Below are 26,630 nucleotides of genomic sequence, written 5' to 3' on the forward strand. Positions count from 1 at the left end.
TTCATTCCTAAAGATTCTGAGATCCGATCTGCCCCATTGAGCACTGACATAGAATTGGATATATTTGTCCAGCCTGCTAAAATTTCATCGTAAAAGTGTTAAGGTAATTCCTATGTGGTAACTCTTTCCCCCCTATTTATAGTCTGCCATTTTCAAGTGCAGCTTTATTCCACTTTTGACTGTTGAAACATGACAAGGTGATCTTCATATCTTTTGTCAGCACTTAATCATGGCTTCCTGCTTTTCACTTCAGTGAAGTTGGACTCGGTAATAGCCTTCCTTTTGATGGACATGGAATTTAGCAAAATAGTTCAATTAATTAATTATTTCTTGGCTGAAAAATGCAATAGTTTTGCCAAGTAGAAAGGATTTCCCTTTGAATTTTTCCTCTAATGTTTTATAAGGGATACATCCTCTATGCTTTAGACTTGTAAAGGTCCCAAGTTCAGATGGTTGTTTTGAGAAATAATATAGATAGATGGATAATTAAATACATATGTATGTACTGGAATATTTAATTTTATTAGTAATACGGATGAATTTATACACAAAGTAACGATTAAAAAACAGGAGAGTGGGGCGTGGCCTAACCACCGAAGCGAACGGACGCAGGGCCTCAGAGCTCCGGCTAAAAACGGGAGAAAAAACCCTAAAACAGAGGTGATCCACAAATAACAAAGCGCCCTAAAGGCTCCCAACACTAACCTGATGGGCAAGAAAACTAAAAAGCTGAAGCCCGACCGACCCCAGCAGGGGAGAAGCATTGGGGACCTGTGGCGGCAGGCACATGGCACCCAGGAGTCTGCGATGGCGGCCCTCCATGGCGGCTGCTCCGATTTCTCTGATGGGATGTCGGAGGAAGACGGCGAAGGCCACGCGTTAGCAATGGTGCGGCAATCAGCAGCACGAGCAGCGCCTCCACAGGGCGACTCAGACGCCGCTCCAGTCACCCTAACGGCCATAAAGGAGATCATGGCAGATTTCCACAATAAAATCGCGGCGGACGTGGCCTTGATCAGGGAGGACCTGCGGGGCCTGACAGGCCGCCTGGGAGAGATAGAACACACAACTCAAACCCACACACAGCAAATTAAAGAGCTATCACATCAGGTGGCAGAGCTCCAGAAACAGAACACGAAGCATGAGAGCAGATCTGACACCCTGGAAGATAAGTGGAGACAGCAGAACATAAAACTCAGAGGGGTCGGGGAGACGGTGCCGCCAGAAGAACTCCCACACTTCGTGAGGCGCCTCCTGACAGCCATACTCCCGCAGAAGCAGGCAAAAACAATTTCACTGGAGAGCATATTCCGTCTCCCAAAGCCAATCAAGGCACCTACAGCAGCCTCCAGGGACATAATAATGCGGTTCCAGACCCTCAGAGACAAGACAGCAGTAATGGCAGCCATCAGGGGACAAACTCCCTATGATTTTGAAGGCATGTCTTTAACCTTCTTCGCTGACCTGTCCGGAGGAACCCTTGCATGGCGGAGGACACTCCAACCGCTCACCTCCCTCCTACGCAAGAAAACCATCAGCTATCGATGGAGCCAGTCTCGCTCACTGCTGATACCACGAGGCGACACCATCGTCACCATACGGGACCTGCCGGAAGCATCACGCCAATTACAGGCACTGGGCCTACCAACGGACTCGTTGGGCCCGACATATCCTCATGGCTGGGACCCCAGGGCTACCCGTGACTTCGTACCCAGGGACCAAGCGCTGACCGCTGGAGCTGGACCCACGACCTGACTACCCAAACGGTACAAACCCGAGGGTAAGGCAACTGGACTTCCATGCTTTCCCACCACCCTACCTCTTGTGGACTACCGCCTGCAAGAGAACCCGTAAGCAAAAAATCACAGAGGCCCACACCTAATATCCATGACACGAAGAACAGTACTTAAAACCACACTGCGGAACCCCGATCCGAGCACCCAGTTTCAGTGGATCGATGACATAAGCCCCTTCATAGCCATCGGATGGAGGACACTGCTAACATGCCCCATAGACCTGATAGCCTCACGGGTCGTTCCACATGCCGGACATGACTCTATCATCGTAACCACCGTATTGCTTGAACATTATTTTATTATTATTTTGCCTTTTAGCTTAACTTTGACGTATTTCTGCCTGGCCCTATGGCTTAATATGACATCTGTGTAACCCAACAATCTGTCAGGAGGGGGATTAGGTAGAAAGCAATATGTCCATGTAGCTGGTAGCAATTCCACACAAATAGCCAGGGTACTTTCCTTTTATCGCCTAGAGTATTACACCCGCGCCTCAAGGCGAACCTCTAACCTTTACCCCTCAATCTCTAGGCGACAGGCCTTTACCACGCAACTGTGTTACTAATGCAGAGGCAAGGCAACCAGTACCTGGGCACCTGACCCGGAAGAGTGAGTCCACCCAACACCGCATAGCATACACATTTTGACCGGTACGCCCAGATAACTAACCAGGCTCATGCACTCACTGTAAAGAAACCCCCTTATTGCCACCGACGTTTAAAATGTTGTTATAAGTTAAGTTAATTTTAAATTACGTTATTATAATGATGGAAATGCATTACCACCACGTGACAGCGTGCTCCGTAACATAGACGTAGGGTAACGTGTATAACCCTGTCACAATAGCTATACCAATCTAAATGTCTCATAACTTACCTGCCTATCATCTGTGTTTTTTACCGACATATCTGTCACACCAGTCTCATATGGGCCTCACCGCCCATACTCACACGTGAATGAATAGCGGGCTCTACCCACATCTGTTGCCTCGCTCTATACCTTAGATATATGTGAAAACCGCGTCTATTTCAGCTACCCTCATTTAACTTTCCACGGACTAATTAACTGTTTAATTATCTACTTAATATAAAAATGTGCAGTATACCATGCCACTGTCTAATCTGTGTAATACTTGGAATACGCTGTTGTGGCGTCTGTTGCCATGTTATGACCATCTGCACAACAAAAATAAAGAATATAAAAAAAAAAAAAAACAGGAGAGTATATACATTTTTAATGTGGCCTTAAATATTGGACAGTTTCAGTTACATGGAGGTGTCATTTTTTTTAATAAAATTCTACTTTGTCTGCTGTGTATTTCAAATTGCTTGTTTTCAGAGCATATCAAGATATTGATCTCATATTTTATTTATATACCGTAAAACACCCAACAGTTTATAAAAGATTATACACTAACATGATGATTCAAAGCGGATTTAGTGAGAACCTTAAATTTTGGGACATAGTAGCCTAACTGGAAGCAAAACTGACTGATTTTTCTTGTTCAGCTATTTAGGCTCAAAATCTTAAATTCATTTTGAATTCTCACTTGAGTGAATAACCCTGTTAGAAAAGTGTGTATTTACTCTCTGCAATGCTGGAATGAAGTTAAGTGGGTGAAATTAATTGTATTTGTTCACTGCTGTCTAATCACATTGTTTTTGCTTTGATGAAGGGATTCTATAGTGTTGGCAAAACAAAGTTCATTCTAACACTATAGAGCCCTCTGGCTCCCACCTTCCTTGAGCCCCCACTCCGGCAGATAAAGGGTAAAAAAAAAACTTTACTTATCGGACAAGGGAACCTAATGCATATATGCGTCGAATACCGCAAACACATTCGGACCTTCCTATAGGAAAGAAAATTGCCTCAATGCTTTCCTATGGGGATTTAACTGATGCTAGATGTCCTTATGCCGAGCTTTTGGACGTCCAGCGCCATTTAAGGGACCCAGAGTCCGGTAAACTCCAGGAAGTGCCTCTAGTGTCTGTATGGTTGAAAGCCACTAGAGGCTGTCTTAGTACTGCAATGTAAACATTGCAATTTCTCAAAACCTGCAATGTTTTACAGTGTAGGACTAAGAGGGACAGTGACAGTGCTTCCAGACCACTTCATTGAGATAATGTGATCTGGGTTTCTGTAGTGTCCATTTAAATGTGGACTTGTAGTGAATTGCAAAATTTGACTAAAACAGCAAAGTTGTTACTTTAGCTGAGTTGGAGAATCTTTTCATATTAGCATTTGTGACCAAAATTTCCAAATTTTGCAATATGGTTTTCAATTCATTACATATAAAACCCATTGTCTTGTGGGATTTAACGTGAAGACACCGCTATATAAATGAAAAACACAAAACCTCATATGAATTTATTAATAACTACTTTTTTTTTTTCAGTCCAAAGTGCTAAATGGAATATGTGACAAGACAATCAAATTTACCACAGACCCCCTCACAAGTCAAAGTGCCTGTCTAGAAGAAGTTCACCTGACCAATATTAAACCCGGGGAAGGTCTGGTAAGTCGCATTTCACATTAACCTTTCCTTTATCACTTCCTTTATATTTCCTTTTTATCATATATATAAAGTTATACTATATCTCTAAATATCTGTTTGTATATCTATTTATTATCTATCCATCCACCTATGGAAACGTGGAACCTTTCCTTTTTCCCTTCCTTCCTTTATTTAATTTTATTTAATTTGCTTATTATATATGCTACTGAGAATAAAATAGTTATACTATATCTGCCTGTCTATCCATCGACTCATCTATTCATTATGCAGAGGTAGTCCGAAGTTCACTCAGCTACTTGGAATTGGAAAGTCTCAAAAAGGTTAAAATAGACCTTTAGATATGTAACAGCTGTATTACAATGAATGCTTCCCTCTAGCGAATCTTCATGATTTAGCCATTTTTTTCTTGTCATCACTGACAATTTGCTCCAAGCATACAGAACTATATGTGTACATTATTTTAATCCTTTTTTTTCCTTACCCTAGGGAATGTATATCAAATCCACTTATGATGGACTTCATGTTATAACAGGCACTACAGAAAATGTAAGTAATCTACCATGTTCATTATTTTGCTTCTTGCTTTAACTAGTCTTTATGTCTCTAGGGTTAGTATGAATATACTTTTCAGGCACGTGTAATGCTCATTAATTTTACTAAATGGAACACTTGAGTAAGAAAGATTTGGTGAAACTAGATGAACATCATGCGTTTTAAATGTAAACATGAGAGTGATGCCATTATTGTAGTGAAAATCAAGGTTCAAAATTTAGACCAAGGGTGTGTTGATATCCTTGGAGCACCTATGTACGATTCCAATACTAGAGCCAATGATCATCCTTCAGTAATGTTTCGAGAACTGATGGTGTAAAGCAGGGATTCCCAAAAGCTAGGTCCCCAGATGTTTTAGAACTACAGCTTCCACGATGCTTTGTCAATATAAAGGCATTCTAAAAGCATGCAAAGCACTGAAGGAGTTGTAGTTCTACAACATCTGGGCATATACCTTTTGTGCACCCCGGTGTAAAGACTTTTACTTGAGGCAGCTGGATGAGTGGGCATTGTTCATTGACTATCTGCATGCAAGGGTCAAGTTGAATAATTTGGAAAAAGAAGGTTATAAAAGTTCTTTAACCCCTTAAGGACCAAACTTCTGGAATAAAAGGGTATCATGACATGTCACACATGTCATGTGTCCTTAAGGGGTTAAACTAATATAGCATTTTACACAACGCTATTATTCATACTAGCAGTCTCACACTATTGTACTGTGAAATGACAATCTATTACATTTTAGCAGCAGTAGAGAACCTAGCTTGAGCAAGAGAAACATTTTAGGGATATTCACTAAAGTGTGCATTTTCAGGAAGTCAAAGGAAATCCTACATTTTGATTCCAAACAGCCACATAGGAAACATTCTCACATATGTACCGTTTCGCTTTTTTGGCCTAACATTTGGAATGCAGTTTGAATTCATTATAAATTCCCAACAATTCACATTTTAGTAATTAACCATTTTTTCTTAGATTCTTTCTCTTTACTTTAACATAATCTTTATTGATTATCATAAATGCAAAATTTTATAAAACTACAGAACAAAGTAGTCATTAACGGAACTTTTCCAACACCATAGTCAAGGGGTGACCTTGTGTGGTTTTAGCTCAGTTTGACCTTAACCATTGTTCGTGAGAATGGTATATTTGAATGTAAGTTGCTTAGAAGAGCCATTGGCCTTGGCATTATGTGTTATTCAAATGTCAACTACACAAAAATTATCATATATGTACTGCATTAGTCGTAGTTGGTTTTGGAAAATAAAATCGTTTTAACAACATTGCTTTTTAGCTATTAGTGGATTTTGCTATATATTTTTCATTGTGAAATTACTAATCACCCTCGACGTTATTAAAAAATAAAGACAACAGTAGAACATTTCTCATGGAAATAGATTTTAATAATATATTGCTTTTGTTTTCAGTTTGAAAATTAAGGCAAAAACATACATTTAAAGGGGTTGGAAACAAAATAGTTTTACCTTAATGATGTCACATTATATTGTCAAGCAGTGTTATGTACCAAAACATTTTAGAACACAGTTGTGCCAGTTGTGGCATGATAATTTTATTGACGTACTATGGAAAATCTTAATCTTACTATTTAAAATTTAAAGACTTAAGGATTGATACTGTATCTAACTTAACTTCTCTCACAATCAAAGGAAACATGACTCTAAGGATACATTGCTCCATATGACTATTTACACAATGTAAGCATTTTGTTAATGGTATCTCGAAAACCACACCCTGTTAAAACCACATTACTAAGTTCTAAAGTTTCTCACACAGGTCGCATGCTAAAAAAATTACAATGGCTTATTGTATATACGATAAGTCACTATTCTCCTTTTATAGTTTCCTATCAAAATGCTAAGTAATTTCAATAATGAAAACTAATCACAAGTTAAAAGCAGTGTGAGAATCGGAATTCATTCCATTTTCTGATCACATATTAGTCCATCAATCAACTATACAGGTGTATCACTTTAAAACACACACTCACAAATGAACTTTACAACCATTAAAAGTTAATTTGGCTCATTCTGGCTACTTCACGGGGATCCATAATGGATAGGGACAGGGATATTTTTTACTGAATAACTAACGTAAGCTGTTATGAACTAACCTAAATATTCCTCTTCTTAAAGTTATAGTTGGCTGTCAAAAAAAAAAATCCAATCAGCATCCGGGGTTCTGATCTGAAATATCCATATAAAATAAGGAACAGCATTGCAGAGGCAGTGATATTAGGACACTGGTAGAATTTGTAGTAATATGCACAGCCATGTGCAATATTACTAACACGCATTAGCATGAAACATAAGCATGTGTTAAAGTAATAACTACTCTCTACTTTTCGCTAATTCCTTTACAGGCCTGCACCTGTGTGTATTCATGTAGTATGTAGAGTACATTAGTCATATAATTAAAGTTATTACAGTTGTATTAAATAGTCATTTAATTACATATTGATGGTATTTACCTAATTGTTTCCCTTCCTTCACAACTGTACCCTGATAACTGCTCCCACTCCTGCCTTTAAAATATTAAATGTTCTCACGCTGCTTGCAAACCCAGATCAAAATTTATTTATCTTCTCCCCATCACCTTAAAATTGCAACCTCTGGGCCATTCTTGTTCTTTCTTACAGTTTGATAAACACCCCCACTTCCAATTGTCTCATTCACTGTTTTCTGTCATTTCTCCCTTGGTCCATTACTTAAACCTTGGTCATGCTTAAAAAAAAGAAAATCACAATGCATTATAGGAAAATATTAGTAACGTTTCTCTCGTAACTTAGACTAATTAGAAAAACTCTATATCACCATCTATTGACCATCTACATTAGTTTTTTTAATATTGAAAATTGCTCTCATGCCTTTAATCACTAGGCCAGCATTACTATTGACAAATCCAGTTGACCATCCCTAATTTGATTAAGATATATCCGGGCCATTATTAGCCAAAAATCCATTGTTGTTGCTTCTGGCCCCCAAATCTGGATTATTTTATACAGAATTTTGAAAATTAAAGTTGTGCTGCATCTGTTTTATATAATTTGTATAGCACATTTTCTCATCATCCTATAAACATGCTAAATAATTTAGCAAAAAATATACTGCAAATCTTTACATAATGCTTGCTTTCAAGTGATAGGGTTGAGACACACTGGTAGAATGAATAAGAGCCTCATTCATATTCCTTACTCTTCTTTATCAAGCCAGCCTGCTCGTTCTTATGAATATTTTTTTCCTATGGAACATTCCTATAACCAACAAGTTTCCATTCATCCCATCCCAGCGCCCAAGTCTGCAGTTTAACAACTGGGCAGTTAAAGGCACAGTGTGCGAACGGAGAGTTTATTTTCTCCATGCCTTTAGAGACAAAGCGCATTGAGTGTGTTTAGGCAAAACTCCTGTTAAATGAGGCCTGCAATAAAAAGTGAAAGTCATTCCCAGTCAGCAGAGCACATGCTTTTTGATCGGATTACTAGGCCTATGCAAATAATCTTTTTTGTTCTGCTTTTCTTGTTAAGGCCTCAGCTATAGGCTTTGTCATTTTGACAGCAGGAATGTTTTTGTTGTTTCTACTTTTCTTTGTGTCCCCTATTGAGAATAGCTTGCACAATATTTGCTGCCTATTTAATTAATGTAAATGTATTCAGATATGTTGATGTCCTGTTGAAAATGTATTGCCAAGAGTGTGCTGCACATACCTCTTTTTTGATATCTGACATAGGTCATATTTGGACAATAACTCAAATCCACAAATGTTATGTTTTTTTCTTCTATTAAACAGTGACTTGTAGTAAAATTTTAATTGTCATTTTCTAAATTAAGACCCTGATAGCAATAGGCTGCTGTGTCTGAAATTCATCAAAGGCAGTTTTTATTTCACTACAATTCACTGTGCAGTAAATATCCTAAAACTGAAAAAACTGGATGATCCTTTGTTAATGTAATTTGGAAGTTTTACACAATAAAAAATGTTTTGTATTTATGAAAAGCATCAGTTATTGGGGCTGGTATAAAAAGTCTACTAAAGTCAAACAGGCATAAAAGCATTTACATTTTTTTTTTAAGTTTTTAAAAAAAATGCAATCTTATTTTACTTTTGCAGTAACATGATATCACTTTTATAGAACAAATTTTTTTGCACGATGTTTCATTTCGTTGCAACTGGCAAATATTATATTTGTATTTTAACAAGTTAATATTAATCAAGATTAGTCTCTAGACACAATACTGAACCTGCTTGAAGGTATAGGAAATAATAGAGAAGACAGGTCTGGACAACTCCCAATTGTTTTCATTATGCACTGTTCTCCTGTTTTAGTCTCCAGCCGATTCCTCCCGGAAGATTCATGCTGGTGATGAAGTGATACAAGTTAATCAGCAGACAGTGGTAAGATTGTTTGTATTAAGGCAAAAATATTTTCTTTTATTCAATAACTAGGTAAACCTTGAAAACATAAAAAAAAATAGGATACCTTATGGTGGGGCTAAACCCATTTAATGTGTTATATAGATAATATAAAATAATAAAACACAAAAGAGATGCTCATTAGAGATGTCGCGAACATAAAATTTTCCGTTCGCAAACAGCGAACGCGAATTTCCGCAATTGTTCGCGAACCGGGCGAACCTCCATAGACTTCAATAGGCAGGCAAACTTTAAAACCCACAGCGACTCTTTCTGGCCACAATAGTGATGGAAAAGTTGTTTCAAGGGGACTAACACCTGGACTGTGGCATGCCGTAGGGGGATCCATGGCAAAACTCCCATGGAAAATTACATTCCTAAATTGTTTGGAATAACGTGCTTTAAAACATCAGGTATGATGTTGTATCGATCAGGTAGTGTAAGGGTTACGCCCGCTTCACAGTGACAGACCAAACTCCCCGTTTAACGCACCGCAAACAACCGCAAACAGTCCATTTGCACAACCGCAAACTCCCCATTTGCACAAGGTTGGATACCAAGCTAGCCATGTCCCGTTCCTTGTCCTCACTGATGTCATTGAAGGTCTCTTCCTCCACCCAGTCACGTACAACACCAAGGGTCCCCGAAAGGTGACAACAAGCCCCCTGTATTTTTTTTTTAAATGTACACTACTGTTACACCAGATATGAGTTGCACTGGTGTGACACTGTGCCCTGGCAGGCCCTGAAACGCACACGTGTGAAGGAAACTGACTGTTATTATTTCACAGTAAAATGTATAGGTTTTTTTTTAATGTACACTACTGTTACACCAGATATGAGTTGCACTGGTGTGACACTGTGCCCTGACAGGCCCTGAAACGCACACGTGTGAAGGAAACTGACTGCTATTATATTACAGTCAAAAAAGTTTTGTTTTTTTTTAAATGCAAGCTATTGTGACACCAGATATGAGTGGTGGCACTGGGCAAGTGGGCACACAGAGCCTGACACACACGCTGGCAGGCAGGCAGGCAACTGCAATTAGATTAAAAAAAAAAAAAAGCAGACTGATGTTCTAGCCCTGAAAAGGGCTTTTTGGGGTGCTGTACTTACAGCAGAGATCAGATGAGTCCTTCAGGACTGTAGTGGACACTGAATCACTAGCCTAGCTATCGATTTCCCTATTAAATCAGCAACAGCTACACTGTCCCTCCTCTCACTAAGAATGCAGCTTCCGGGGGGCGGGGCCTAGCTATCATGGAGGAAAGAGGCACTTCGTGTGAGCTCCCTCAATATCTCACTTTAAGCAGCTATCAACAAGCGAATTTCACCCCAGAATGGGATGACCCAGCAATGTTGCTCCTACCTGACCGACCCGACATGCTTAATAGCGGTCAGCAACTCGACAGAGTCTTACTTACCTTCGCGTGGCAAGTGTGGCCTGGTGCTCACCGGGCGGGAGAGGCGGTTGATCTTCCGATCCTGGGATGCCCAGGAGCAGCTACTTCCCAGCAGGAGCTCCATTAGCCCCCCTCGGACCGGTGGGGGTTATCCCGGTCCACCCCTGAGAGGCTGTCTGGAGCTAATGGACGCACAAGCACAGCCGCCCTGGCTGACATACTCATCTGCGACTCTCCCAATATGGTGGCAGCCGCGTGTCCTCCGTACCAGCAAAGCATGGCAGGATATTGAGTCTAAGCTAAGCAGGCTCTTTAATCAATTTTAGAAGCAAATAACAAGCAGGAAGCCCCAACAAGCTCCACCACAGCCCCAACAAGCTCCACCACAGCTAAGCGAAGCAGTCCCCTTTAAAATCCACCAACGCAAAAGGCGTCGAAGACGGGACCGGAGGCACAAACAGAAATGCAGAGCCTGCCCCATGTCAAGCACTCACCTCCACCTTAAGCCACCACAATCCCGCACTGGACGTGAACCACCACCGGGACAGATCCAACCAACCGACAAAACAAGCTTCCACCAACAAGCAGCCAGAGACTTGCCTTTGTTGTTCCAGGTATCAGGGACTCCCAGGGACTCCCAGGGTCTGCACCTAGTGCCCAGAAGGGATCAGATATGAGCACAAGCAGTAAACAGCAGCCTGCCAAGCATGTCCCACTATAGCCGATCCTCCACACCATGCCTTTGATCACATGAACTGCTCTCTGCACATTAACTAATCGTAAAGTAGCAAGCGTTTAAACATGTCATTATTTCACCTCCTAAAGAGTTTATTGTCGTAGTTCCTTACATGCCTTTACCTTAACCCTTCATGTATTATGTTATTCACTAGTCTCATCTCATGGGGCGACTCACACTTGATTTATAACTAGTGGTGGAGCTGCTGATATAAATACACAGTTGATAATGTGCAAGCTACACCCTAAACATGACAGCCATCTTTCACAACAATGTACTGCTATATACTCATACCCTCAGTGCAACTAGCCATGATATACGCACGTTCAGCCTAGCATGCTCAAATATAACACACTTCTGTCTAAAAAAAAAAAAAGAATGCAGCTTCCGAATGAATCTAAAATGGATGCTGTCCAGGAGGTGGGAGGGTCTAGGAGGGAGGGTCTGCTGCTGATTGGCTGGAATGTGTCTGCTGACTGTGAGGTACAGGGTCAAAGTTTACTCAATGATGACGAATAGGGGGTGGACCGAACATCACATATGTTCGCCATCCGTGGCGAATGCGAACAAGCTATGTTCGCCAGGAACTATTCGCAGGCGAACTATTCGGGACATCTCTAATGCTCATCTTTCATGTTCCTGTGTTTGCTGAATCCCTTTGCCAGTCATCTACATCTCTTTGTCAGTGGGATCATTGAACTCCCAAGCGTAGTTTCATTCATAAAAACATGTAAATAGACCTATTGCACAGCAAAACCTTGTGGCAAAGATTGTTATGATGCTGTAGTGTTCCTTTCAGTTTGTTCACATTTCAGATTTATTCATCAATATGTTCATCAGAAGTTTTCTTATATTCTAATTTTATTACAATTCACAATAATGGGACTTTAATATAAAATCAAGGCAAGTCAATACAACACTAAAACTAAACAACATATGGATATGGAGTTATAAGCAATCTGTTCTTGAATGCAGATTATTATAGTTTAATAATATTTATTTATTTCATCAACAAACTTAATCCCACACAAATGCTATTCTATTATTAAGCAGTACGTGTTTTGTACCAGATGGCATCTTGTGATATAACGTGCTAATGTATATACAGCATAGTTTGAATCCTGCAATATTTGTTTATGAAAATCAGCGTTCGTTCTGCTGACCTGCTCGGTAACAAATTGTGTGTGCCGAAAGTCAAACATTCAGTTCGTATGTGATGTTTGCAGGTTGGGTGGCAATTAAAGAATCTTGTGGCTAGACTCAGAGAAAATGCTGGCGAAGTCACACTTGTCCTGAAAAAGAGACCTACAGGAACTTTTAATTTTACACCTGCACCTTTGAAGAACCTGCGATGGAGACCTCCACTTGTTCAGGTATGATATGCTGTTAATAATGATATCATTTTTATTTTATTTTCTGGAAATGTATACTTAACCATCTTTGTTTTTGAATTACAATTTAAAACCGACAAGGTATTGTATACAATTCTGCAATGTAGAGGTGCGTGCAAGTGGGTTTGGAGTGATGAGATTAGACTATTTTCAAAGAGCAAGAGGTTTTATTAATATAGCTGCCTGATTTGAAAAAGGCAATTGTTTTACTGGATGTGGCATTACAACCAGAAACATACATACGTTACATTTTGCTGTCATTTTCTACCCTCTACTACCAAATTACCAGAAGATGCTCTATAGATACCAATTTAGCTGGATATTTCAACACTTTTAGTTGTTAACACAGTGTCACACCTACTGTACATTACACAGTTGTTCTTGTTCTGAAACCATCTGAAGAGACAAAAAACGCCATGTAATCTGTAACAATATCTGCCTACATGCATGTTTACTAGTATGTAATATACTTTACTAATAAAGAATATTGATTGTCATTTTAGACAAGTCCTGCAAAAACTACAACACAATCACCAGAAAGCACGTTGGATAGTTCATTGAAAAAAGAGAAGCCTGCAATCCTAGATCTTTATATCCCCCCACCACCAAGTATCCCTTACTCTCCTCGGTAAGTAAAAAGAAATTCCAATGAATCCATTTTTCTGGAATATTTTTTGAATGCACTAATTAAAACTGCTCCTTCTGGCTAATAGTTAGATGTGTTCCTTTATTGCTTTAGAAAAAAAAAAAGTAAAATTAAAAAAATAATTAATTAAAAAACACCACTCACTATCATCAAATCATTTATTCTACCTCATTGGTCATACCTGTTCAGAATGATCCCTTTATCTATAACAATTACTAAATTTAGGCAGATTCATAAATTATTTCTGAATTACATATGGGATTATAAGAGGTCAAGGATCTCGATCTTACATGTAATGAAAAAGTCCAGTAAGGGTGGCCCGGCTGTCCCAAATCTTATCAAATATTACGAAGCCTCTAGGCTGTACCATCTGTGGAAATGGCAGGGCTCAACCACAATAGAAGAGCCTTGGTATAAAATTGAATCCTTTCTGTGTAATTCAAAAGATCTTTCTAATATGTTATGGATTGACGTTAGGGCTAGTGCAAAATTCATCTCCAACACAGAAACTTCATACATAAAAGATATTTGAAATTTGGGTAAAATACAGGAAAAGAAATCACATTTTAAATAAAATTTCTAACTATAGTCCAATCAAGACAACAGAATATAATATTAATGACCTCAATTTAGGTAATTGGATCAAATTTGGTTCAACTAAGATAGATTTATTAGAATTGAATAAAATAAGGTCTTTTTCATATCTTCAGTTAAGTTTTGACCTTAATTCAAGAGAGTTATTCTCATACCTAAGAATCAAAAATGATTTGGATAACCATCTGCTTTATGACAACACTAGAATAAATAAAAAATTAAATGATCTATTTCAAAATAATACTAAACGTAAATCGATATCTAGTTGGTATGAAATATTGAGAGAGGAAGAAAAAGAGTCTAAACCAAAAGCCTGGAAATACTGGGAACAAGAAAGTGGGTCCCCAATCGAGTTAGAGCAGTGGTATAGATCAATTCAAGAAGTTAAAACATTGTTGCATTGTTTAAATATCATAGAGCTCCATTACAACATTCTTCATCAATGGCATAAGGTACCAAAAATTCTAAATAGAATTAACCCTGATAATTCCAAACTTTGTTGGAGGTGTACTTGTGCTGAAGGTAGCTCTAAACATATCTGGTGGAGGTGTAAGCTTTTAAGACCTATATGAAATAAAGCATTGAGAGTTATATCAGATTAAGTGAGAGAAGATTTGGAAGATAACTCAATGGTTGCTCTTTTTCATTTTAATTTAAGAAGATTCTCAACTCAAAATAGATATCTAATAATCCAATTTATGATGGCCATAAAAATAGAAATGTCAAGATCTATGCTACAGAGAAATACTCCATCTTGGACCCAAGTGCTAACTAAATACCAATACGATATGGAAAGGGGAATATCTTTTCAATATGATAGAGAAAATTTGATGAGAAATGGTTACCTTGGCTAGATAATCTGATATAACTATATATTGTTGTGTTCTCTGTTATGAATATCCTTATATCCTGAAACCAAACATAAAATAGATGCAGAAACTAAAACAAAATTAGCCCGGAGATTCTAGTGGCATTTTCAGAACCTATGTTTAAAAAGTGGTATTGATTCACATGATTAAAATATAATTTTGCCTCTCCATAAATAAATGATGAGACCCCACCTTGAACAGATGTAGAGCCGTTGTTAAGTTAAATTTGTTTTACTCGCAACAAGTGTTTATTTTGGCTTGGATATGGTTTATGTATGTGAAAGCCCAACATAGGCTTTCAAGTAGCAGCATCAGTAAAGTCAAGAAGTAGTATCTCATAACAGAGAGGGTGCACACTGACTTGACTAATATATTTTCACTCCTTTTCCTTTTTAGAGATGAGAAGGCAACGTTCGGGTACAGTGGCGTATACAGAGACTCACGTCCTTTACCTGGATCAAAGGGTTCTGAGTCGCCTAACTCGTACCTTGATAAAGAGAGCCATAGGCGACGATTTACTATTGCTGACTCGGACCAACTTACCACATACCCAGTGGAAGTAAAAGTACAGCCTGCAAAACTTAGAGAAAAAACACCATTGTATGGTAAGCTAGGTTTCTCAAGTTTCTTAAAGCAATGAAAGAACAGAAAGGATATTATAATTATATAATGTCTAAATAATTATGGATACTCACAATAAAGGTTAAGTGTTTTGTGAATGTCTCCAGAAACCCGATATGACATTATTATTTCTAAACAATATGTAAAGATTTGGCTGCACTCACGGTCTTCTTGTAAAAAAATGTATTCCTTTATTTATCCATTAAGAAATTAACTCTACAATGCTGTGTGGCAACAGGTACAGGTAAAATGAGGTTGATGTTTCAGTCCCACTTGGGGACTTTCCTCAGGACCAATATTATTTTTTCTAATACATGTTTTACCAATGTGTATAATTTTTACTAAAATATTTTTCAAAAGGCAGCACATATATGTCCCTGGGCAGATTGTGATATCGCTGCTTTATTATGTCAGCCCTTTCTCTAGTGATAATGGTAAAAAGCAAATGTCAACAGAAAATTGCAGTCTTTTTCTCCCCAGCTCTTTTACCAGGTTATCAGTATAGGGAGAGGGACTGAATTAATGGCGGCAGCTTCAAATAACAGCCCAGGAGTGGCTCCAAAGCACATTAAGTACTCCAGGTTAAACCATGTCAGCCTCACTGTGCATTACGGATCGGGTCAGGTTTTCGTGCAAAGAAGTTACCCAACATGCATGGAATTTGAAATATGTTGCACTCGTTAAAATAACAAACAAAAAAATTATAATATTATACATGAAATTAGAAAGAAAATTATACTAACTTAACAGCCACCAATCATCATGAGCAAAGTTCAGAATGTGATTCTTTTTAGAATAAACAATTTAAAGTAGAGTGGCAGAATGAATGTAGATGTCTTAAAAAAGTGACTAGCAAAACTTTCCTATTACAATATGTCACCAAGAAAAAAATAATGTTACAAGATAGATAATATTTTTTTTTTTACTGCTTACAAATTCTCATAAAAGATCAACACAAGATGGTAATATCCTCTCCAAAGTTATTTTACAAAACAAAGCACAAGGTTTACCTGTAACAATTGATTCATGTACAGATTATTCAAACAAATCAAGATATGGGTAGATCAAAGTAGTATCAAACACACAACTGATCTTCCCTTCTACTTTTGTGTTGTTTTTTTGATGTGTTGACTAATTTTGACTTGTCTAGACAAGAGGGTCTCTATGCCCTGTCTTCAATAACCCCTATAGTGGATATTTCAAATCTTGCATAAATAGGGTTGAATTACGCATTCTGGCAGAGCCACCTGTATTAGTTAGGTTACCTGTCTAAATTTAAAAAGGATATTTAAAAGGTGACTGTTTTGCAGGTCTTCCATGTGCTCAAATCTTACTACTCTGACTTAATTGTCAGTCTTCACCTCTCACTGAAATCAATGGCAAAATCATGTACTGTCAATGCTTGGGACCTAGAGAGTATAACCACACATGTATAGCTATGTACCGTAACTTGGGGCTTACATTTGTATGGTTGTACCGTGCAAGCACAAGAAATGTCCAGTGTGCAATGGATTTGGTATGGAAAGTATTGTATGAGCTTAACATTAGGAGGGAAAATAATTTCTTTCTACTTCTATGGATTTCTAGCATACAGAATATTTTACACTAGACAAATGCATTTTTATTCAAATTCTCTATTTGACCCCATGAGGATTGGCAATGAGAATCTCTTACCCATATAAGTGGTTAGAAGTACAATTCCTCAAATCTATCAAACAATGCATATAGAGTCCATCTAGTTTCACTTAAAATGAATCCGTTAGTAAATTGAATATATTTAAGAAATGCATTTCTTAAATGTGAATAAGTGCATGTTGAATAGTTCCATTGTCATATTTTAGTATTACGTTATTTATATATATATATATATATATATATATATATATATATATATATATATATATATAAAACAAAAGATAAAACATACACTAGATATTTAGAATTACCAACTAGTTCTTTTCCTATGTAAGAAATTTGGAATTTTGCTTTCTTTGCACTAACCAAACTTGATAAACTAGTTTCTCCTGTATTTTTAAAAATGCCTATTTGGATTGGCCAAAAGCGGTTATATTCTCCTCCTGTTAACTTTCCCATCTTCATGAAGTATGTTGACTACTTTGTGAAAAATTCAAAATGTAATTTCCATGAGATCGAAAGATCACAAAGTTTTAAATCAGTTTCTAGCTTGGAACCAATAATGCTAAATTTATTGAATGTTCAAGTTGATAATTTTGTAATCATGAATCTATTTAAACCAGTATTTGAAATCAATACTTAATTGAATGCATTATAAACACATCTTTTATGGACTAATATCCAGGATGGCCAAAAGGTAGAACTACAACTTCCATGATGCTTTGCAATTTTAAAAGCTGTCAAAGCATCATGGCAGTTGTAATTCTACAATACCGGAGTATCTTACCTGTGGGCTTCCCTAGAAAGGTTTGTTGTTCTCAAGTTTAATTTATTTATAGATTTATTTGTTAATTTCCTATTAAGTACCCCTTTTCTTGCCAAATAAAGACAAAATGTGTGCATGTAATCAAAGCAATTGTAGACTATATGCATTAATTACAAACTAGCTTAATCCGTAAAATAAGTTTGATTACTGGAATGTATCATTCCATTTTAGTACATGTTTTACAAAAGTATTTATTTGTTGTTTTTTTGTCAGCTAAACATTTTTTCATTAAGAAACGTAAGGTTAATTTCCGCTTGTGAGTAAGAACTAATTGTCAATGTCAATTATTTTTACTTTGCATACTTGTATAAGTTGAATATAAGGATTATAAATAAAATTAAGGCAATAACTAAGAAAAGCAAAATTGAATTTATTTTATTTATGTATTTTTATTTTATTTAATTTTATGTTATTGTGTTTTATTATTGTTTAGAACTTATGTTGTTTTTTCTGTGTATGTAAGAAATAAAAATTAACAATGAAAAAAAAGAAAGGTAAGGTTAAACATTGATATTTTGTATTTGTCTACAGGCAAGCCTCGGCCTTTATCAATGCCCGCAGAAGCAAGCTGGATGGTGTCTGCAGAAACCTATTCAAGGCACAGGGTCGCAGGAAAGAAAGGTAACGAGATACTTGTAGGTCATTAAGGAAGGGTTGATGTTAAAATGTAAAACTTTGTTTGATAGTCCATAGTCTGTTGATTAACTCCTTAAGGAAAGAAGCACTTGTCCAAGTTTTGAAACAAAAACTAAATCTAGAATTTGAGCTACATGGCTGTTCAACCATAATTTACCTCTTTCATATTAAGTACATCCACACTTACTAAAAATCACTCTGTTCAGGAGAAATGGGGCTTTCATCAAATATTCAGATATGAAAACACATTAAATAAAAACTACAAAAGTGTGAGAAATTAGGACATTTTGATTTCCAAATTCTGCATGGTATTTTAACGGTTAGCTTTTACTGCAATAAAACAAACATATTTATATGCTGTGATGTCCCATGAGTACAACGCTGCTCCCATGTACAGGTTTCATGGTGTTTTGGAAAGTTGCAGGGTCAAATATGGGGCTGTCCTATCCTAGCAACCTAATGCCTGCTCTTATGAGATGAATCCTCTTATTTGGGAAATGCTTCCTCCTGAGAGTCTCTGCAGTGCAAGGTTAAACAGGGCCATTGCATGAGTCACCTGTGAGAGGGTCTTATTTAATCTTGCATATAATAGTCACAGCTTGGCTATTTTAGCCCACATTATGATGTTTGGTTTTTAACTGGTATTCAATATTAAGTGTCTTGAGTATAACGGTTTAATTTTGTGTATATTCTCCTAATAAATACTATCCTCAGCATCGTTGCTCCTCCTACTGGTCAAATAGTGTGTCCCTCTTCGTCATGACACTGACAGTGATAGAATGTCTAAATTAAGTGTGCATCATTCATGCAATCTACTTATAGTGCACATTTGTACACTGCATAAGGGAATTGCAAAGAAATTGGTCTTACCCATATACTTCATGGTAAGAAATATTTGCATGGCCAAATAGCCATATATGAGCAATATGTTCTTAAAAGCAGTCTAAACCTTACTCACATTTACTCTCTGCTTCCCCAATATCCTGCCTGGACCATAGGGGATCACAAGCAAACCATGCACAAAATAATGTCCTCTAGTATAAAGTCACATTTTTTACTTTTTATTAACCCTGGAAAGTATTGTTTTCAAATAGACCTATACACGTCAATATACAACAAATAATGGACTAGCAATTAAATAGATATTCTTAAATGTTTCTATTACCCTGAAAGCTTGCAACAAGTAGCTAAAACACTGTCTCGGTGCAAATGTTTCTTCAGAAATAAGCCACTTGTTGTTTAGTATTTTTTTTACCAAGACCCTTGACAGCCAGTTTTCCTACTACACTTTTGATTGTTCGGTGTTACAGAAAATCAGCTAAATTGAGCAGAGGGTTTCACAGAGACCCAACACTCCTTCTCCTTTCCTGTGCAATGTAGGAATCAATTTACATTTATCACTTTTAAATGGCAACGCCCAGTCCAATTAATGGGCCAATCAAAGACACTGCATGCTTGCACTAAGCAAATCAATCTGCTGAGTAGGATCTGTCCTATTAGTTTTGTACTATTAGCTATGTGAAAAACAATGCTTCTTCAAAATAATATAATACGGTTGAGTGGCATTTGAGAAAATGGCTGGGAATTCAATCATGAAATGCACAGTTGGCTGTAGTGGTTATGGCGACTTCAGTATTGTTTTAAGCTATTTGGATGATGAGCAAAATACAAATAAAAATCACAGTATACTTTTTGCTTTCCCTTCAAGGTGATGAGGCTCTGTCCAGATATTTCAGCAATGAACGAATAGCACCAATCATTGAAGAGAGTGTTAATTCTCGCAATTATTTCAGCCGATCGACTGACAGACAACTAGTGAGGGGCGCAGACTATATAAGGGGTAGCCGCGGCCTTTTGAATATGGACCTTCACAACAGTGCTACAATGCCATATCAGGAAGAAGGTGCTAAGAAGCACACTACGCCTTCATCTTCAAAGAATTCCACCACAGAACCATCAGCACTGGTTAGCTGGTTCACAAAGCTAAAACTTCTGACTCGCTGATTTTTTTTTTTTGATTTTTTTTTGGTTCTATGGACTGTCACCTCTCTGTGCCTTTGTTCCGTAAATGGCAGTATTATGTGCAGATGAATCTACACAGATGAACCGGGTACCTTTTAAATCCGCAAAATCAACACTTAAAACTGAAGATTGACTAACTTCTGAGTTCTAGCAGTTGGCAGCTGAGCAATATGCCTGAAATTGTTTTCTAAAGCAGTAAGGGCAGTTTCAAATAATTGGCATTCCAGCGAATGACAATAAAACTGTTTTCTTCTTTCTATGCACATTATATTATTATTATTTTTTTTTTTTACACAGATTCTAATTTTTTAAACCGAGACTTGTGCATGTAACTGTTACAATATTGTGCATTGGCTGCGTTGATCTATGCACAAAGTAAATAAATTATTTTCACCTACTATCAAGTACTTTGTCAGGCTTCTTACCAAAGGGTCTTCTATTTAAATTTATTGTAGTAAACGTTATTCAGTTTTTAGGATTAGGACCTGCATATGTGTGCTTTCTGAATTATCATCCACACCATTGATGATTAAACATTTCAGTTTCTATCTGTCAATTACCTAACTGCATTTTAAGGTGTGAAAAAGACAATGCAAAAATAATACATTTGTATTTAGTAAAAGAAAATACACATTTGATATCTGAACTTACAGTATATTGTAGAAACATGTTCCAGATGTCTAGAACAGCTGTTTATATGTAAATGTACCATTTTGTTGTTACTGTTATGCTTGGCTACAAATTGTTGCCTTTAGCACTGAGCACTATTAACTCAGTCAAGAAAACAGATGTGTTATATAGTCATTAATAATTTAAGTTGGAGTTTGAAAGCCATATATTGCACTACCAAGGATGTAAATATAATGTCTTGAAGACATTATAGCCTTTTTTTGCCTTTATTATCCAACAAAGTCTCTTTCTTCATTCTTCCCTACATACCTCTTTATTACCCTGTCTTCCACTAAATCAAGGGCGAAACATCAGCAGATCAGTAGTAATTTAAATATTTGTTTATTTTCCCCATCTAATTTCTGTGAATGGATATATTACATCTCCTATTTTTATTGACTACATTGAAATCAAGGCTGTCATCAATATTTTTATGTTCCACATCTTCCACAACTTCTGGGGTGTACTGTTTAGGACAAGTTGTTTGCTTTAACGTTATATAAACGTATATAGTGCTTGGTTGTGATTTCTTATTTTGAAGCAATGGAGGATCTCTTGCTCTTGTTGAATGGACAATACGTGCTTTGTGTGCAGCTGTCTTTTCAATGATCCACTGTAGACCACTTCTGTTTTACTAGAACACAATCATGATACTCCCAAAGTACTTAAGTGGGTTTTTAGCTAAGAATAGCTAAGGGACACTATCATAAGTAAAATGCTAAACATTTAAATAGTGTATTTACGTAAAAAAAAATTGACTTTTGGATTACATTGTTTATTTCATTGTTACCATTTTAGTTTGCTTGTGATAGACCTATATCTACTTCCTTTATATTTATAAAGCTTAAATAATAGTGGGATCATACTCGGCAAGCCTCTGAAACTTTGGTGTCCTGAGTCAGCCTTTCCAATTTTAAAGGAATACTCCAAGCACCATAACCACTGTAGCAGTGGTCTGGAGCTTAGTTCATTGACTGACAAAGAGCAACTGGAGCCAGGGAGCCATGTAAGAAGTCAGACTGTTACCAACTATTTGACTATTTTCATTGGGGGGAAGGTGAACACTGTAGCACTGTAGTCTGTAGTGGTTACAGTGCTTGAAATGATCCTTTAATGGCAATGCCGAATAGTGAGAGAAGTAGAATTGGTTGTTATGGTAAGATATATTAAGAACTCTAAACATGAGCAGTTTGACAAGCAAACTGCACTTAAGTTTCTATATTATGCTATTATTATAAAACCTATTTCACTTTATATTAATCTATTCTTCAAATAGAAAAACATGCCATGATATTGTTCCTATAAGGTAACTTCAAAGTATACAACATGGTGAAGTTTATAAGTTTATCTAAATAAGCACCTAACTGGAATAAAAGTAAAGGTCTTATACGGGCTCTTTTTAGAGTTCATTGGAGATGTGTTTTGGCCAAAGCAATGGGTTGGAGAAAGCAAATTTTATTATAAAATGTTTGTCTTAGCAGCATTTTGTTTTTTGAAGTACCTGGCCTGCACTACACTGGTTATTTGAATAAGTAAAGCATAATATGCTACAAATAATAATAATAATAATAACAATAGTTTTCCTTTAATAGTTTAAATAGTTTAATAGTTTATACTTTAAAAGTATTTCCGTTGTTACATTTTAGCAATAGGAAAATATTTCTTCATTTCTATGTAATTTGAATCTCTTAAAAGTTCTGCAATTGTAAAGATATTTCAAAAGATGTTTATGGTATATGTTTTAACAATTCATAGTATAATTCATATTTCTATTGTGCCGAGAGCATATTACGTACATATATATCTGATCACGCATGCAAACGGAAATAACAGAAAACCTCTATATAATATTAATTAAACTGTTTCTAATCTTTTAGCACTAAACAAGACTCCTTGCCAACCCATCCCCTTTGCACTGCTCAGGCTAATTAAGAAACATTCTGAAGAAACATTAGTCTGAGCAGCAATGGGTGGTGATAATTGGATGAGAGTGTCAGCTGACCATATTCAGCCCATCCAAGCTGCCCATTCCTGGTAGGAATGCATTCTCTGTCTTAGCCACACACCCTGGTCAGGGCCGGTGGTACAGCATTTAATGTTAAAGTGCTTGGAAATGGTTTAACATTTCAAGGAGAGATACTGCCAGGGGATTCCAGACACTATAGCCACACTATAAGACACTATAATGAGATAATATGGTTATAATGCCTTGAATGTCTCTCTAATTTTCACAATAATAAAAAAAATATTGATTCCTAAGCATCATGGGAAATATAATTCAGAGACATCAGGGATGTCAACGTTAGTCATTTTTACATTGGACCTTACCTTATAGTCTCATTTACTAGATGACGTCACCTCTTAATAAATGTAAACCAGCTGTAGTGGTCAATTTGATATGTTATGAGTCTAGCTCATTGTCTCCAAATGTATCAGTACAGAAACAATGTCAGTTTGTTCAAGAAAAATATGTGAACAAAGTAAATGTGACTCTTATATACCTAAACTACATGCTCAGAGTATAGGAAAGTTTCAAAAATCAGTTTGAAATTGTAATTGCTCATTGTTCAAATTATATCCATATCATCTAACTTTAAAAGGCATTGCAGGCTATTCATAATCTCTCATAAACTTTTTATTGATAGTTCTGCAAATGCTGTAGTGGGTTATCTCTAAACTAGTTAACCTGGTAAATTGAACTCATATAACAACTGCAATACCCATCCCTTGACAAAGGTTCCATTAGACTGGACTGAAGTAATCCTATTTGTACAGACAATGCTGCAAATCCTCCAACCTAGCTTAATTCTGACTACAACTACCTACAACAGATTGTGTTAAAACAAAAACAAAAATGGTTGTCTGTTATTTCTGTTTTAAAACATGGTGCATATGAGATACCTTTGGAATGGTTTTTGCCAGTTTTTATGTTGCTATGATATCTTTTTTTTTTTTTTTTTTTCTGTTTCATTTTAAATTGCAATAATATTTAGTGATAAATATTTCAGGACTGTTTACCGGAACTGCCTTTGTTAAACCTGACATTTCAAATTTTTAGGCATTTTATGGAAGAAAAATGTTAAAATAAAAATAATAAAAAAGATTTTATACAAAACCTTAAGTTGTTTTGTTTTATTCTATTGTACCTGTCTCTGTTGGTTGAAAGGGGTTCTAATAAACTTATAGTTACAGCAATACGATTGTCTCCAGAATTACTTTGTCACATTGCTATTTAATAAGAATTTTAGAAGGTAATCAACTCATGCTTTTTCTAAAATCAGTTCGAAGAGATAATAACATTTAGGAAGAACATTCAGATAGAGGTAGCGAGGAAGAAGAGTGTACAACAGGAAAACTAGAAAAGTATTGTGACCATGACTGGAGGATATTATATGCAAAACCGATGTCACACATATTGGAAGACCAGGTTGGTAGACAAAGGATGAGCTACAATCTTGTCATTACAACTTAGTGAACATTTTAGACGTATTATAGTGCTGAAGATATGAGGTTTAAATAAACACAGTGGTGGAACTACCACGGTCGCAGCTGCGACCTGGCCTGTCACTCCAGGGGACCCGGCTGCCCTGCAGACCCCTGCGACCGAAGTGCCTGCTGGCTAAGTAATGTGCTGGCTGGCGTGGTAGAACTGCTGGGGCCCATTGGGTCGGCCATTCTGTTAGGGCCACCCGATGCAAAGTACTTCCAGGGGGTCCGGTCTTCCTAGCAACCATCGGGAGGAGGAAGTAGAGGAGGGAGTCAGAGTGGGAACTCTGTCTTCCTTCAGCCTGAGCCACCACTGGACCACAGGAGAGACCACGGGGGGGGGGAGGGGGAGGAGAGACCACTAGGGGAGGGGGGAGGAGAGATGACGAGGGGAAGGGGAGAGGCCACGAGGGGAGGAGAGATGACGAGGGGAAGGGGAGAGGCCACGAGGGGAGGAGAGATGACGAGGGGAAGGGAGAGGCCACGAGGGGAGGGGAGAGAGGAGAGACCCTGAAGGGAAGAAAGGGAGAGGAGAGACCACTAGGGAAGGGGGAGGGGGAGGGGGATGATAGACCAGCAGGGGTGAAAGGAGTGACCACTAGTGGAGAGGGGAGAGGAGAGACCACCAAGGGGGGGGGGGGGGGCAGGGGAGAGCAGAGACCACTAAAGGGGAACGTGAGAGCTCTAAGGGACAGGAGGGAGAGCTCTAAAGGAAAGGGGGTAGGAGAGAGTACTAAGTGAAGGGGAAAAGCATCAATGGACATCAAAAGACATACAAAGAGGGGGGATAAGAGACAAACAAGCAGCTTGAAAGAGATACACTAAAGGGGAATGTAAGACACAAAACAAAAAAAATTATATTAACAAAATAAATATAATAAAAATAAAGAGTTGTTCCTTTCTTAGCCCCTATCCTACCCTACAAACTCTCTCCACGCAAACACACCATGCTTCCCTTACACACAGAGAAACACACAATGCACCCATTACACACAAAGACAATGCATCCCTTACATACACAGACACACACATTGCATCCCTTACACACACACACACACACACACACACTGCTTTCTACAACTTACACAAAAACACACTGCATCCACCACACACACTGCATCGCGTACACAAACTGGCATACCTATACACTACATTCGATAAGCACACACATTAGATCCTCAAGAATAACACATAACACATCCCCTACACACTCGACTCCCTGTGAGCGAACTCATGAGTGGAACATGTAGGTGGACTTATGGGTGGGCCTTATGGGCATACTCGCCGTCAGGACCTGGGGGCCCAGACCTTGAGCTGTGTAAGGGGCCCCAAAAATGGAGCTGCTTCCCGTTCCCCCAGAACATTGATTTTTGTGACCACAGTTACAAACAGCCGCCAGAGAGCCTATTCAACACCAGACCAGTGGAGCCAGACTGCATCATCATCCTCAACTGGTTGTAAGTAGGCAATCTAGTATATTATTCGTGACACTAATCTCTAATTTACCTCACATTAAAGGGACACTATAGTCCCCAGAACCACTGCAGCTTAATGTATTGGTTCTGGTGTCTATAGCCTGTCCCTGCAGGCTTTTTAATGTAAACACACACTGTGTGCAGCACTGACGTTGGTTCATATAGCAGATCATATGGGTGGGGCATTGTGATGTCACATGGTGGTCACCGCATATGGGGGGGGGATTTTTCTTTTGCCTAGGGCGGTAAAAATCCTTGCACCGGCCCTGTGTCTGAATGCATGTATGTGTGTTTGTATATATGTTTGTGTGTATGTGTGCGTCTGTGTGTA

General features: G+C 37.7%; 1 protein-coding gene across 1 annotated transcript in view; it reads left to right on the plus strand.

The window, feature by feature from the left end:
- The window catches only part of CNKSR3 (CNKSR family member 3), a 92,449-nt gene extending 69,585 nt beyond the window's left edge, over positions 1–22,864 (plus strand). The window contains exons 6-13 of the mRNA XM_063443429.1: positions 4,192–4,311; positions 4,798–4,857; positions 9,205–9,273; positions 12,656–12,802; positions 13,324–13,448; positions 15,326–15,534; positions 18,543–18,632; positions 20,356–22,864. Coding sequence (XP_063299499.1) covers positions 4,192–4,311; positions 4,798–4,857; positions 9,205–9,273; positions 12,656–12,802; positions 13,324–13,448; positions 15,326–15,534; positions 18,543–18,632; positions 20,356–20,651 — 1,116 coding nt within the window. The 3' untranslated portion in view covers positions 20,652–22,864. The remainder of the gene's footprint in view (positions 1–4,191; positions 4,312–4,797; positions 4,858–9,204; positions 9,274–12,655; positions 12,803–13,323; positions 13,449–15,325; positions 15,535–18,542; positions 18,633–20,355) is intronic.
- The last annotated feature ends 3,766 nt before the right edge of the window (positions 22,865–26,630 follow it).

This window comes from Pelobates fuscus, chromosome 2, assembly GCF_036172605.1.
Source record: "Pelobates fuscus isolate aPelFus1 chromosome 2, aPelFus1.pri, whole genome shotgun sequence".
Lineage (NCBI taxonomy): Eukaryota > Metazoa > Chordata > Amphibia > Anura > Pelobatidae > Pelobates > Pelobates fuscus.